Raw genomic sequence first — 14400 nt, 5'->3', positions numbered from 1 at the left:
AGGTAAGGCAATAAAATAGGCTATAGTGCAAAATAATTACAATTTAGTATTAACACTGGAATGATGTGCAAGAGATGATGTGCAAATAGAGATACTGGGGTACAGATGAGCAAAATAAATAACAATATAGGGATGAGGTAGTTGGGCGGGCTAATTTCAGATGGGCTGTGTACAGGTGCAGTGATCGGTAAGGTGCTCTGACAACTGATGCTTAAAGTTAGTGAGGGAGATAAGTGTCTCCAGCTTCAGAGATTTTTGCAATTTGTTCCAGTCATTGGCAGCAGAGAACTGGAAGGAATTGCGGCCAAAGGAGGTGTTGGCTTTGGGGATGACCAGTGAGATATACCCGCTGGAGCGCAGACTACGGGTGGGTGTTGCTATGGTGACCAATGAGCTAAGATAAGGCGGGGATTTGCCTAGCAGTGATTTATAGATGGCCTGGAGCCAGTGGGTTTGGCGACGAATATGTAGTGAGGACCAGCCAACAAGAGCGTACAGGTCACAGTGGTGGGTATTATATGGGGCTTTGGAGACAAAACGGATGGCACTGTGATAGACAACATCCAATTTGCTGAGTAGAGTGTTGGAGGCTATTTTGTAAATGACATCGCCGAAGTCGAGGATCGGTAGGATAGTCAGTTTTACGAGGGCATGTTTGGCAGCATGAGTGAAGGAGGCTTTGTTGCGAAATAGGAAACCGATTCTAGATTTAACTTTGGATTGGAGATTCTTAATGTGAGTCTGGAAGGAGAGTTTACAGTCTAACCAGACACCTAGATATTTGTAGTTGTCCACGTACTCTAGGTCAGACCCGTCTAGAGTAGTGATTCTAGTCGGGTGGGCGGGTGCAAGCAGCGTTCGGTTGAAGAGCATGCATTTTGTTTTACTAGTGTTTAAGAGCAGTTGGAGGCTACTGAAGGAGTGTTGTATGGAATTGAAGCTCGTTTGGAGGTTTGTTAACACAGTGTCCAATGAAGGGCCAGATGTATACAAAATGGTGTCGTCTATAATAATCTTCCATGGTGTCGTAATATATCTTCCATGTTTCCAACTGAGGTTAGGATGAGTTTCCGTGTACAGTGCCTTCAGAAAGTATTCATACCCCTTGACTTATTCCACATTTTGTTGTGTTTCAGCCTGATTTAAACATTTATTAAATATATACACTATATATACAAACGTATGTGGACACCCCTTCAAATTAGTGGATTTGGCTATTTCAGCCACACCCGTTGCTGACAGGTGTATAAAATCGAGCACACAGCCATGCATTCTCCATAGACAAACATTGGCTCAGTGACTTTCATTGTGGCACCGTCATAGGATGCCACCTTTCCAACAAGTCAGTTCGTCAAATGTCCACTGCCTGCCCCAATGCATAGTGCCAACTGTAAAGTTTGGTGGAGGGGTAATAATGGTCTGGGGCTGTTTTTCATGGTTCAGGCCCCTTAGTTCCAGTGAAGGGAAATCTTAACGCTACAGCATACAATAACATTCTAGACAATTCTGTTCTTCCAACTTTGTGGCAACAATTTGGGGAAGGCCCTTTCCTGTTTCAGCATGACATTGTCCCCGTGCACAAAGCGAGGTCTATACAGAAATGGTTTGTCGAGATCGGTGTGGAAGAACTTGAATGGCCTGCACAGAGCCCTGACCTCAACCCCATCAAACATCTGTGGGATGAATTGGAATGCCGACTGCAAGCCAGGTCTAGTCGTCCAACATCAGTGCCCGACCTCACTAATGCGCTTGTGGCTGAATGGAAGCAAGTCCCCGCAGCAATGTTCCAACATCTAGTGGAAAGCCTTCCCAGAATCCTGGAGGCTGTTATAGCAGCAAAGGGGGGCATATTAATGCCCATGATTTTGGAATGAGATGTTCGACGACCAGGTGCCCACATACTTTTGGTCATGTAGTGTATATATTTTTTTACCCATCTACACACAATACCCCATAATGACAAAGTGATATTTGTTTTTGAAATTGTTGTACATTTATTGGAAATAAAATACAGAAATATCTAATTTACATAAGTATTTACTCCCCTGAGTCAATACATGTTAGAATCACCATTGGCAGCGATTACAACTGTGAGTCTTTCTGGGTAAGTCTTTAAGAGCTTTGCAAACCTGGATTGTATAATATTTGCACATTACTTTTTAGAATTCTTCAAGCTCTGTCAAGTTGGTTGTTGGTCATTGCTAGACAGCATTTTTCAAGTCTTGAAATTGATCTTCAAGCCGATTTAAGTCAAAACTGTAACTCGGCCACTCAGGAACATTCAATGTCATTTTGGTAAGCAACTCCAGTGTATATTTGGAAAGGTGAATTTGTCTCCCAGTGTCTGTTGGAAAGCAGACTGAACCAGGTCTTCCTCTAGGATTTTGCCTGTGCTTAGCTCTATTCCATTTATTTTTATCCTAAGCAAACTCCCTAGTCCTTGTCGATGACGAGCATAACCATAACATGATGCAGCCACCACCATGCTTGAACATATGAAAAGTGGTACTCATTGATGTGTTGTGTTGCATTTGCCCCAAACATAACGCTTTGTATTCAGAACATCAAGTTAATTTCTTTGCCACATTTTTTGCAGTTTTACTTTAGTGCCTTATTGCAAACAGGATGCATGTTTTGTAATAGTTTTATTATGTACAGGCTTCCTTCTTTTCACTCTGTCAGTATTGTGGAGTACCTACAATGTTGTCGATCCATCCTCAGTTTTCTCACAGACGTTAAATGCTGTAACTGTTTTAAAGTCATCATTGGCCTCATGGTGAAATCCCTGAGCTGTTTCATTCCTCTCCGGCAACTGAGTTAAGAAGGACGCCTGTATCTTTGTAGTGACTGGTGTATTGATACACCCTCCAAAGTGTATTTAATAACTTCACCATGCTCAAAGGGATATTCAATGTTTGCTTTTTTTATTTTGACTCATCTACCAGTAGGTGCCCTTTGCGAGGCATTGGAAAACCTCCCTGGTCTTTGTGGTAGAATCTGTGTTTGAAATGCACTGCTCGATTGAGGGAACTTACAATTATCTGTATGTGTGAAGTACAGAGATGAGATACTCACTCAAAAAATCATGTTAAACACTATTTTTGCACACAGAGTCCATGCAACTTATTATGTGACTTGTTAAGCACATTTTTACTCCTGAATTTATTTAGGCTTGCCAAAACAAAGGGGTTGAATACTTATTAACTCAAGACATTTCACTTTCATTCATGATGTAACACAACAAAATGTGGAAAAAGTAAAGGGGTATGAATACTTTCTGAAGGCACTGTATATGTGTGTTGTACATAGTCATTTGACAGATGTTCTCGTCCAGAGTGACTGTCTATAAGTGCATCAAACGCAGTCGTCTGAAGCCGCCGTCTCTCACTGTGTTCCCTATTATTGGCTTGTGAGTATTTATGAAGACCAGGTCGATGCCCTTCAGCTCCTGCATCTTTATCCCATGGCCTGTGGAAGACTGGCTGGATGGAAAACATAAGTCATTGTCTGTGAGGGGAGGATTGAATGCTGCAGCTCATGATGGGGAGGTGCAGTCGGAGCATTCTGGGGCCAGGCTGAATCAGCTCAATAAATCATTCAACACAACGACACTCTCTCTCTGTTTCTGTCTCTGTGTGTGTCTCTCTCTCTCTCTCTCTCTCTCTCTCTCTCTCTCTCTCTCTCTCTCTCTCTCTCTCTCTCTCTCTCTCTCTCTCTCTCTCTCTCTCTCTCTCTCTCTCTCTCTCTCTCTCTCTCTCTCTCTCTCTCTGTCTCTGTCTCTGTCTCTGTCTCTGTCTCTGCCAAAAAGCATGAAAGTGGCAAAATCAGCATTCTGCCCAATGCATCAACAGTTTTGGGTGTTTGAGAGCTTGAGACATTCTCCTCGGGAAGTGATGATGTGTTTATCACCTGACTGGGCTACTTTGTTTCGTTTATTCTCAGGGGCTGCTGGTCGCCACCATCTTCTGCTTCTTCAACGGAGAGGTATGTTTCCGACCCACAATCATGTCCATCAGGTTTTCTGAAATCCCAGATAAAGAATTCTAGGTTGGATGATTCCCTTGCCAGCTTATTCAGTGGGCATTTTGGGACTGTTTCAGGAATTGTGTAACCATCTCCTCCCCTGTACCTCCTTGTTCTCTGCACCCTGTGTGTATAAGTCGAGGTTAGGACACCTCCTATTTGCAAACCCTCCCGGGGAGTTGACCTGGGGATGTATCTGGGGAAGTTGACCTTCCAGAGCATTGCATGGGAGCATGGGAGCCTCTGGAGAGGATTCTCCCAGACTAAAGATCATGAAAGCATTGGCAGGCATCCAGAGACAGTCAAGGGACAGTCCACAGAGTGGTATCAGCAGTGCTGGAGAGGGTTTTGTACCAACGTAGTTAGTTGGGTTTGGATTGGGTTTGATTTGCCCTTTACCTCCTTTCACAGCCATGCTTCACAGAACACATGGAGAGGTCAAGGGTCAATATGGTCATTTTGTGAATGACTGGAAGATGGCCAGGCAAATACTGTATGAAGATACATGGATGGTCTTGCAATTAGGGTTCATTCATTGTTAGTCATTCATGAAAGTAGTTCATCGCTAATGTTATTCATTTATTTTCTGTATACTGAATTTTATGGTCCACATTGTGTCTTGGCAGGTGCAAGGGGTTCTGAGGAGACATTGGAACCAGTACCGTATCCAGTTCGGGAGCACCTTCACCCACTCGGATGCCATGCGGTCCGCCTCATACACAGCCTCGTCCATCTCCGAAGTCCAGGGTTGCTACAGCATCGACAGCAACACAGAACACTTGAATGGCAAGGGGGGCTGCCTTGACATCGAGACCTCTGTCTTAAAGTCGGAGAACCCGTTCGCCTGAGGAAAGGATAACTCTGCTGTGTATTTGGGAAAGGAGGGGGAAGGGGGGGGGGGGCTGCATCATGTTTGGGAATGAGGGGAGGAGTGGGGGGGGGGGGGGGGGGGGCTGCAGCGTGTTTGGGAATGGAGGGGGGGCTGCATCGTGTTTGGGAATGAGGGGAGGAGTGGGGGGGGCTGCAGTTTGTTACTATGGTTACTGGGTTACTGTCACAGGGCGAGGTTGGAGAACTGAACTGTCCTCCCAATATTTGCTGCATAAGCACCCCCCCAAAGAAGGGATAAACAATAGAATAATTATACACACTGAAAAAAACAAATCTTGCTACCTTCGATTAACATGTTTAAATGGGCACTTAATCGTTTTATCTGCCTCGTGAGAATCACTATTTTTCAAGGATCCATGTTCTAAGCTGCTTTTCCACTTTTCAGAGGAAGCCAAATGTATATATTCTGATCATTTGTCTTAACGCATTTAAATATTAGGCAGTCCTTTCAACATGACTGTACAAGTCAAAAGGAGTTTGACAATCCAAATGATGATATTATCAGTTCAGATAAAGCCTGGGCAAGTGGCAGGTGCCAATTTTATTTATTGGCTTTTCAATTTTTTTAATGGCCAAAAGCCGGCTATTACTGGCTAACTGAAACCCTGACACAAAGATACAGTACAGTCACTTTTTGGTGGTTAATAACTTGTGAAAAGTTACATGCTTTACAATGATCAATTATTATAATTCATGCCAATATATGTCCTGTACAACTGAATGTTACTTCAATGATGAAGTTTGGTTCTGGCACTGTTTTAAATCTATGGAATAATGATATATAGGATTAACCTTACATTCCCCTCAGTGATACTTATACAACACTTTATTCAGTATGTTCATATATTCCACATAACTTCCTCCTGGGATCATTCATTTGGATTTCACAACTTTTTAAAATAATGTTTTCATCCAAATGCTAGAACCGAATCACAATCAGTTGATGTAAATATGTTGTAAATCTTGTGGGGGGGGGGGGGGGGGGTGTGAATGCTTAGTGTATATACAGTGTATATTAACACAGTATTTATGAGTGTATGCGAGGCATTGAAATATGAAGCAGCTGTCTTATGTAGCAGTGTGTGGAAGGTTGTCAGGGGGTTTGTTTTCTGTTTGTACCATTATGATGCTTTTGTTGATTTTAGAGGAAGCATGATCATTAGCATATGGGCCTTACCCATCGGTCGGTCATTTAAACGAATGGTCTCTGGGCCCTTTCTGTTAGCTTTGCACAAGGGTACAACCAAAGCCACTCCTCCATTTTGCCTGTGCACTCCGATGGAGAGTGAATGATGCCTGAATTGCATCTGTAATTTCTTTGGAGTTGTTTTTGCCATCCGTTTTGAGTTTGTAGGAAGAGGAACAAGCATCTACCACTGGAACATTATTAATTCATAATCATACAGTGACCATTGGTAACTAAATGAACACCATGACACTGCAGAAGCATGTGTATAGTGTGACATGGGGACCAGAAGACACGTCGGTACCAACTCTCAGATACATTTGCGTATTAGCTAGCTGTACTTATGGCAGTGAATTCAATGCATCCTGTTTCGTAACATTTGTCAGAATGTGACACGGACTGCAGGACAGTTTCTCACTAAAGGACTTAAATCTGATCTTAAAACTGTATTCAAAGCTGTTTTCATATTGGACAACTTTGATATTTGAAGTAGCACTTGCTACAAAGTATTTTCAAGTACAATGTCTGTATTGTATGTTACAACTGTACTGTATATATATATCTCTTTGGAAGTCTACACACCCTGACTCCACTCTACTGTATGAATTTCATTTGTATGTGTTTTATTCTTTGGATGTGAAAATATATATTTGTGTAAAATCAATTTTTCTCTCAGATTTTTTTCTGCATGTATATCAGACAATCATACATTACTAGCAAATCACTTTTTTTGATATTCTTTATTTCAACACACAATATAATATATAAATGAATTGTCTCATTTTGATAGGAAAGTCACATAATGTCATTTTGTTTGAGAAGAGAGAGGTTTTTTTTTCTCATAAGGAATAGCTATTCCCTGTAATGAACACTTCAGTTTGCTACAGCAACAGTTAGATATTGAAAAAGGTGTACAATGACTGCACAACTAGCCACATTTTTCACAAAAATTGTTTGTGTTTCATTAATACAGTGGCTTGCGAAAGTATTCACCCCCTTGGCATTTTTCCTATTTTGTTGGCTTATAGCCTGGAATTAAAATAGATTTTTTGAGGGGTTTGTATCATTTCATTTACACAACATGCCTACCACTTTGAAGATGCAAATATTTTTTTTTGTGAAACAAACAAGAAATAAGACAAAAAAACAGAAAACTTGATCGTGCATAACTATTCACCCCCCCAAAGTCAATACTTTGTAGAGCCACCTTTTGCAGCAATTACAGCTGCAAGTATCTTGGGGTATGTCTCTATAAGCTTGGCACATCTAGCCACTGGGATTTTTGCCCATTCTTCAAGGCAAAACTGCTCCAGCTCCCTCAAATTGGATGGGTTCCGCTGGTGTACAACAATCTTTAAGTCATACCACAGATTCTCAATTGGATTTAGGTCTGGGCTTTGACTAGGCCATTCCAAGACATTTAAATGTTTCCCCTTAAACCACTTGAGTGTTGCTTTAGCAGTATGATTAGAGTCATTGTCCTGCTGGAAGGTGAACCTTCGTCCCAGTCTCAAATCTCTGGAAGACTGAAACAGGTTTCCCTCAAGAATTTCCCTGTATTTAGTGCCATCAATCATTCCTTCAATTCTGACCAGTTTCCCAGTCCCTGCCAATGAAAAACATCCCCATAGCATGATGCTGCCACCACCATGCTTCACTGTGGGGATTGTGTTCTCGGGGTAAGGAGAGGTGTTGGGTTTGTGCCAGACATAACGTTTTCCTTGATGGCCAAAAAGCTCAATTTTAGTCTCATCTGACCAGAGTACCTTCTTCCAAATGTTTGGGGAGTCTCCCACATGCCTTTTGGCGAACACCAAATGTGTTTGCTTATTTTTTTTATTTAAGCAATGGAGATGTATAGTAGCATAATAGCATCCCACTCTCTCCATCAACAGTTAGTGGTTAGCCATTTTTTAAGGGGGGGGGGGGGGGGGTTATGTCACAAACTGAGAGCACTTGAGAAATGGAGGACAGGTGCCTTGCCAACTGCCCACATGCTATTGTTTCACCATATGTTTAATTGTAACTAGAGGCGTTGTGGGGGCTTCAACGACTTGGGCATGCGTCATTCTCTCAATCAGAACTCTTCTTTATAGTTACTGTAAAAAGGGACTTGTCTAACTCTCCAACGCAGCATAGGTGAAGGATAGGGAATCAAATGAAGCGCTTAGTAAACCTGTAGAGGACTGTTTTGATTAATAAACTGATGTTGTAAATTGCCTCCATATGTGTAATTGACTGTTTTATGAGTTATACTTGTTACACTGCACTTTCTCAGTATTGGATTGTGCCAAAGACAATAGGTAGATTTAAAGCATTTACGCATCACAGTAACCAATCCAATACAGTACTTTATAAAACTGAAATTGGCCTGGTATGTCCTGGTATTTACATTTTGTGATCTGAATACAATCCCAAATGGAAGTCTAGCGAATTCAAACAGTCCATGTAGTATTCTCATCCTGTGGGTGGCCATTAAGACTATTAGTTAAGCTAAATGGATTCACTACTCCACTTCCTCAAGAAATTAACCACATCGGAACACTCTTGCAACTCCCTAGGGACAAAAGGCATATAATCATCGTAACATACCATGACAATAAAACCTATGAGTAACTAAATGGTTCCCATGACCTTATTTCTGGGTCACATCTTTTACTTATTTGTTTTTCGGAAACAGTGTCATCACTGGTGGAAAAAGTACACAATTGTAAAGGAACGTTCGGAAGGCGAGTTGGTGCACGGTGCTCAATAGAACTAATAGGAGCTGGCAGGTTGAAAAATGCCCTAAAACAAGGCCTGTTTTTTCACAATTACTTCAAAACTACGGCAAGCAGCTGGGACATATGGTAATATTATGAAATTGGGCTCCATTGTGGATGCAATGAACAAGTTATTTCAGAAAAAAACATTGTTAAAAATGTTGTGTCCAGCCTACCTTTTAATGGGGTGATTGTAGTCTAATCGGGTGTGCCAAGGTACGTCTTAGTAAATTAAAGCCCAGATACCCCAAAAAACTACATAAGTAGTACTTTCAAATATTTTTACTTAAGGACTTTACACCTCTGAGTGTCATCAATGTAAGTTCCAGCCAAGCCGTTTCCTTGTTTGTGATCCCTCTTTCCACGCCTCAGGTGTAAACAATCAAGAGTGGCCAGGAAAGACAAAGCAGAAAATATAAGTCATGTCATGCATCCAGAAATAATTGGAATTTTTAAGAATGACTGAGCAGGCATCAATGATGGCATCCATTTTACTCTCTTGTTCATAGTACAGAAGTTTAAAGCAAAGCACTGGCAATACAAAACCTGAATGATAATCAATGTTATGTTCAATTACACTTCACTGTGTGTGTGTGTGTGTGTACCTCATCAGAACCAGAATCTCTTGACTACTTTAGGTAAGAAAACATGCTATTTTAGGTTTAAGGATTAGGTTTGAGGTTAAGGATTAGGTTTGGGGTTAAGGTTTGGGGTTAAGGATTAGGTTTGGAGTTAAGGTTAGGGTTATGGTTAAGGTTAGGGTTAAGTCTAGGGTTATGGTTAGGAGTTAGGTTTATGTTTAAATTTAGGGTTAGGGGTTTGAGGTTAAGGTTAGGGTTAATGTTTGGTTAAGGGTTAGGTTTAGGTTTAGGGAAAATAGGATTTTGAATGGGAATACATGTTCACTCCCCAAAAAGTCCTGAAAATTCACCACAATGAAGCTGTGTGTGTGTGTCTGTGAGTGTATGTGTGTATGTGTGTGTGAGTGTATGTGTGTGTGTGTCTGTGTGAGTGTGTCTGTGTGTGTGTGAGAGAGAGGTTGTGAGATTCACTTTACAAAGCCCTTTGAAGGGGGTGAGAGAGAATCTACAACACAGGTGGCAAGAAGAATAGCTCTTCCATTCAAGTAGTATGGAACATACAGTCACATGGAATTACGGTGAATTCACCCAAGACGAATAAAAACGGAACTCAGCTTTGATCAGAGTGGACATCTAATGCCAGGTCACTCTGCTAGAATATGTACTGCTCTCTTCGTTACATAATAGTTCTCTAAGGGGTTCAACAGTTCAACACTCTCCTACCCAGATCTGGGTTCAAATACTATTTGAAATAATTTCAAATACTACAAATCAAATCAAATCAAATCAAATTTTATTGGCCACATGCGCCGAATACAACAGGTGCAGACAGTACAGTGAAATGCTTACTTACAGCCCTTAACCAACAGTGCATTTATTTTTAATAAAAAAGTAGAATAAAACAACAAAAAAGTGTTGAGAAAAAAAGAGCAGAATCCAGCTGGGCTGGATTGAGCATGACTGGCACAATGGAAGAAATAGAATAGTCACAAAACTGCAAACCCTCTGGCTACCCGGATGGGCAGGCTAAAGCAATCGCTAAAACTATTTCAAAGGATTTAAATAGTATTTTAACCCAGATATGCTACTGCTGTACCTCAGAGTTATTCTACAAAAATGGCTAAATAATCCCTTTCAATATCACACGTTATCCAATTATAACTCTGTACAGTGTACAGCTAGGTTACTGATGCATGATTGGCCACGACTAGCTGCAGTTGACGTCTCGAATTTCAAATGACCCTTTGCGAGGTTTTCGCGTGGGAGGGGATATTCAGGCATTATGCAACACTTCGTAATGCGCTCACACCAGTCCACAAATGTAGGTTTTTCAACCTTTTATTTTAAAAGTCTGCATAAAGAGAAAAGAAACCCATCTCTTTTGAGTCCAGTTCTACAGTATATTGCCTGTGAGAGAACGCTTTCATGCCGGTCTAATGCTGCTGATGCCAACTTGTCTTCCTGCAGAATGACCTGAATATACCATGGCCTGCCACACCGATGGTTGGATAAAACAGGACGAGGTTGCTTTGGACCACTGTCACCTGCACTTAGCTTCAAAATGTGAAGGTAACACGAATTACACAAACCATAACTGCAGACTCAGCCTAGATGAGTCCCTGCCCTTCAAAACCTCATAGGTACCTACAAATCATTTTACAGTTAAATAATTGCCAGTATTTTTTGTTTAACTCTGAATTCAGTGGGATGAAAATAGAAGTTACATTTGTTTCATGTTTTGCTCTACCTACGTACATGAGAGGTTCCCACTTTTCTGTGTCATGAAATGTCAAGAATTGTTCTCTTGCAAGACAGAATTCATTAAGAACAAAATGATGTGTGTCCTACAACAGCCCAATCTTTAGCAGCAACCTCAAGAAATGAGTTGAGACCCATCGTCAGGTCTTTATCAACATCCTGGGGAACGCTGTCACGTAATGCACGAAGTAGCTTTTGATTGACACATGTTCAAAATGCGTTAAAGTGAAAGATATTAACCTTTTACGTTATTGTCACTAATAACCGAAATGCTGTAAAACAGGCAACAAAGCACATACAGTGGGGAAAAAAGTATTTAGTCAGCCACCAATTGTGCAAGTTCTCCCACTTAAAAAGATGAGAGAGGCCTGTAATTTTCATCATATGTACACGTCAACTATGACAGACAAATTGAGAATTTTTTTTCCAGAAAATCACATTGTAGGATTTTTAATGAATTTATTTGCAAATCATGGTGGAAAATAAGTATTTGGTCACCTACAAACAAGCAAGATTTCTGGCTCTCACAGACCTGTAACTTCTTCTTTAAGAGGCTCCTCTGTCCTCCACTCGTTACCTGTATTAATGGCACCTGTTTGAACTTGTTATCAGTATAAAAGACACCTGTCCACAACCTCAAACAGTCACACTCCAAACTCCACTATGGCCAAGACCAAAGAGCTGTCAAAGGACACCAGAAACAAAATTGTAGACCTGCACCAGGCTGGGAAGACTGAATCTGCAATAGGTAAGCAGCTTGGTTTGAAGAAATCAACTGTGGGAGCAATTATTAGGAAATGGAAGACATACAAGACCACTGATAATTTCCCTAGATCTGGGGCTCCACGCAAGATCTCACCCCGTGGGGTCAAAATGATCACAAGAACGGTGAGCAAAAATCCCAGAACCACACGGGGGGACCTAGTGAATGACCTGCAGAGAGCTGGGACCAAAGTAACAAAGCCTACCATCAGTAACACACTACGCCGCCAGGGACTCAAATCCTGCAGTGCCAGACGTGTCCCCCTGCTTAAGCCAGTACATGTCCAGGCCCGTCTGAAGTTTGCTAGAGTGCATTTGGATTATCCAGAAGAGGATTGGGAGAATGTCATATGGTCAGATTAAACCAAAATAGAACTTTTTGGTAAAAACTCAACTCGTCGTGTTTGGAGGACAAAGAATGCTGAGTTGCATCCAAAGAACATCATACCTACTGTGAAGCATGGGGTGGAAACATCATGCTTTGGGGCTGTTTTTCTGCAAAGGGACCAGGACGACTGATCCGTGTAAAGGAAAGAATGAATGGGGCCATGTATCGTGAGATTTTGAGTGAAAACCTCCTTCCATCAGCAAGGGCATTGAAGATGAAACGTGGCTAGGTCTTTCAGCATGACAATGATCCCAAACACACCGCCCGGGCAACGAAGGAGTGGCTTCGTAAGAAGCATTTCAAGGTCCTGGAGTGGCCTAGCCAGTCTCCAGATCTCAACCCCATAGAAAATCTTTGGAGGGAGTTGAAAGTCTGTGTTGCCCAGCGACAGCCCCAAAACATCATTGCTCTAGAGGAGATCTGCATGGAGGAATGGGCCAGAATACCAGCAACAGTGTGTGAAAACCTTGTGAAGACTTACAGAAAACGTTTGACCTGTGTCATTGCCAACAAAGGGTATATAACAAAGTATTGAGAAACTTTTGTTATTGACCAAATACTTATTTTCCACCATAATTTGCAAATAAATTAATTAAAAATCCTACAATGTGATTTTCTGGATTTTTTTCTCTCATTTTGTCTGTCATAGTTGACGTGTACCTATGATGAAAATTACAGGCCTCTCTCATCTTTTTAAGTGGGAGAAGTTGCACAATTGGTGGCTGACTAAATACTTTTTTCCCCACTGTACACCCAATGCACCCAAATGACAAAATGCCGCCCCTCCTTCCGTCCGACTTCCCATTGTTCTCAGTGGGCTCCAGAAGGCTGTTCTCATCCCGCTATGAGTGCTAGTGAAATGTGTCAGAGAACGCCGGTTCTCCCCTCACGGATCAGCGCTCTGATTCTACCATGGCTCCCTAACGAGCATTGGAGGCTGGTGTGGGAGGGAGAAAGGGGAAAAAAGGGACATCCAGAGGAGTGGCAGAGTGCCAAGAAAGAAATGTCTGTGGAGCTGTCTCTGGCCTTTATGGTACAACTGACATGTCTGCTAAATATCTCCCAGGATTAAGAGTATATTTGGGGTCTTGGGAGACCACGGGACAAGAGGGAATGGTGTTGACAGATTGTTTGGTTTATTCTTGAATATACATAAATCCACAGTAGTCAATGGGGAATCCATGTAGACATAAAATATATATAAACTCAACATGCAACAATTTCAAAGATTTTACTGAGTTACAGTTCATATAAGGAAATCAGTAAATTGAAATAAATTCATTAGGCCCTAATCTATGGATTTCACATGACTGGGAAGACATATATGCATCTGTTGGTCACAGATACCTTTAAAAAAAAGGTAGGGGCGTGGATCAGAAAACCAGTCAGTATCTTGTGTGACCATCATTTGCCTCATGCAACGCGACAGATCTCCTTCACATAGAGTTGGTCAGGCTGTTGATTGTGGCCTGTGGAATGTTGAACCACTCTTCTTTAATGGCTGTGTGAAGTTGCTGGATATTGGCGGGAACTGGAACACGCTGTCGTACACGTCGATCCAGAGCATCCCAAACATGCTCAATGGGTGACATGTCTGGTGAGTTTGCAGGGCGTGGAAGAACTGGGACATTTTCCGCTTCCAGGAATTGTGTACAGATCCTTGCGACATGGGGCCGTTTATTATCATGCTGAAACATGAGGTGATGGCGGCGGATGAATGGCACGACAATGGGTCTCAGGATCTCGTCACGGTATCTTTGTGCATTTAAATTTCTATTGTGCATTTAAAATGCAATTGTGTTTTTTGTCCATAGCTTATGCCTCCCCAAACCATAACCCCACCGCCACCATGGGGCACTCTGTTCACAATGTTGACATCAGCAAACCACTCGCCCACACGTGGTCTGCGGTTGTGAGGCCAGTTGGAGGAACTGCCAAATTTTCTAAAATGATGTTGGAGGCAGTTTATGGTAGATAAATTAACATTACATTCTCTGGCAATAGCTCTGGTGGACATTCCTACAATCAGCAGGCCAATTGCACGCTCAA

At 41.8% G+C, this 14400-nt stretch overlaps 1 protein-coding gene across 1 annotated transcript in view; it reads left to right on the top strand.

Annotated features, from left to right (window-relative positions):
- The window catches only part of LOC311143628 (calcitonin gene-related peptide type 1 receptor-like), a 39556-nt gene extending 34655 nt beyond the window's left edge, over nt 1-4901 (top strand). The window contains exons 12-13 of the mRNA XM_084179493.1: nt 3943-3984; nt 4650-4901. Of these exons, the coding sequence (XP_084035619.1) occupies nt 3943-3984; nt 4650-4871 (264 nt within the window). The 3' untranslated portion in view covers nt 4872-4901. The remainder of the gene's footprint in view (nt 1-3942; nt 3985-4649) is intronic.
- The last annotated feature ends 9499 nt before the right edge of the window (nt 4902-14400 follow it).

The sequence above is a fragment of the Coregonus lavaretus genome (assembly GCF_964263955.1).
Source record: "Coregonus lavaretus genome assembly, chromosome: 16".
Taxonomy (NCBI): Eukaryota; Metazoa; Chordata; class Actinopteri; order Salmoniformes; family Salmonidae; genus Coregonus; species Coregonus lavaretus.
Note: the sequence above shows the minus strand (reverse complement) of the source record. Positions and strands in the feature narration are given on the sequence as shown.